The following is a 1,658-nucleotide window of genomic DNA, read 5'->3' on the forward strand; positions in this document are numbered from 1 at the left end:
GGTAGCACAGCCCACTGTAGAAAGCGGTACCCATCCACACGCAGCTACTTCTAGAGGGGCCAACGTGAGGGATTCGGGCGGCACTATTTGCTCGAAGACTATACACCCGACTACCATATGTACCCTGCCCCCACGATAGACCTCTATATCGCTCACACGACCAAGCACTCTATAGTGCGTCTTGTCCGACAAGTCTACTCCTATTTCCTCCCATACTTCCCGTACCACTGTCACCATATCATCACCGTTATCATCGATCTCACAGCGACCACCGGGGAAGGCAGTCTGGCCAGACCACGGATCGTTCTCTCTAATTGCCCGCAGTATAATAAGCATTTCTGCCGAGTCCCCAGACTGCGAACCCGGCCTGACAATACACCCAACCATTGCCCGAGATTTCACAGGTGTCTTGGCAGCACTCAGGAAGGGCTCTTCTCGGGCTAAGCGCGATGAAAGCTGTGATATGGTAGTGCTAGACATGGGAGATGGTACACACGAGATACGCCTAAGGCACGCCGTAGTTGTCTTATGCCGCAGAGCGACAATACCGAACCAGGCGCGTCCGAACACAATACTGAGAGGATATATCTTCTAAATGGTTTTTGTTCATATCAATTGACACGGGCAGGGATTCGGGTGCCCTGCAGTGCCCACATGTCGTAAATACTACTACAGTGCACAGCTGCCTAAGGGCGTGAGGTCGGTGACCTGTTGTTGGTAAGAACCCGAGCAGCCAAAGATGCCACGGCGAGCTATAAGCTTTTCGTTGGCGACGAGCCTAACGATCTAGACTTACTACAGATTGGAAAAATACCGAGGGTGGAAACGTGATGACCATGTAAACTGTCCTTATTACATCGACGGGACGCCGATGAAAGGTATGCTGTGGTTAACCAACGACTTCTCAATATCCTCGTAAGATTCAGCCACCTCAAGCAGCTGCAAGAAGTCTAGCAAGCACTGCAGCAGCCACTCGGGTACTACCCGCAGTAGTAGAAGTACTGAAATACGACTCTTTCTTGGGCAAGGCATCACAGCTCAGCCTGAATCCATGTGCTATGTAGTAAGAGCCCTTAGGACCAGAGATGCGCCCTCAAAAGTGTACCTGTTAAAAAAGGATAGAAGTGTAGGGTCAACAACCACCACTACCTTGTCAAATTTACTGTCGTATTTCAGTTGATCGAGTCCAACCCTGATGGTTAGGATTTCCTGCGGGCTCAGGGTGGATCCGTGCCCTTCAAAGAATTCCAATGCCACGTCAATACTGTGGGCGTCCATGGCCACTTGTCTCACCCAGGTTGTTTGCAAACTGCGCTGGAATTGAACAGCCTAAAACGTTAGAGGAAAAACACTCACTTTACGGAGTTATTCACGCTATACATAATCGTTTCTCACTACAGCCCAAATCACTCTGTGCTTATTCCGATTTTTTTCTGTATGACCGGTTCGTTTGATTCCCAAGACAGTTATTGTAGCAGCTCCAGTAACGGTCCTAACTACTCTGGTTACTTATACAGCAGTGTCGCCCCCCTCGAGGCTTCAGGCGATGTGAAGCCGATAGTTGTCCACGACATAGAGTCCGAGCACTATCGAATGCTCGTGGGTCCTACCAGAGGGATGGTCTTTCGCCTGTTCAATCGGATACGGGCAATGCCAGG

The 1,658-nt window shown here is 50.2% G+C and overlaps 1 protein-coding gene across 1 annotated transcript in view; it reads right to left on the reverse strand.

The window, feature by feature from the left end:
* Positions 1 to 480, reverse strand: part of Pmar_PMAR003578 (Peroxisomal coenzyme A diphosphatase ndx-8, putative) — a gene marked incomplete at both ends in the record, with an annotated part of 600 nt that extends 120 nt beyond the window's left edge. The window contains one exon of the mRNA XM_002784273.1: positions 1 to 480. Within this exon, the coding sequence (XP_002784319.1) occupies positions 1 to 480 (480 nt within the window).
* Positions 481 to 1,658: the final 1,178 nt, after the last annotated feature.

This window comes from Perkinsus marinus, assembly GCF_000006405.1.
Source record: "Perkinsus marinus ATCC 50983 genomic scaffold scf_1104296935302, whole genome shotgun sequence".
NCBI classification, from domain to species: Eukaryota; Perkinsozoa; order Perkinsida; family Perkinsidae; genus Perkinsus; species Perkinsus marinus.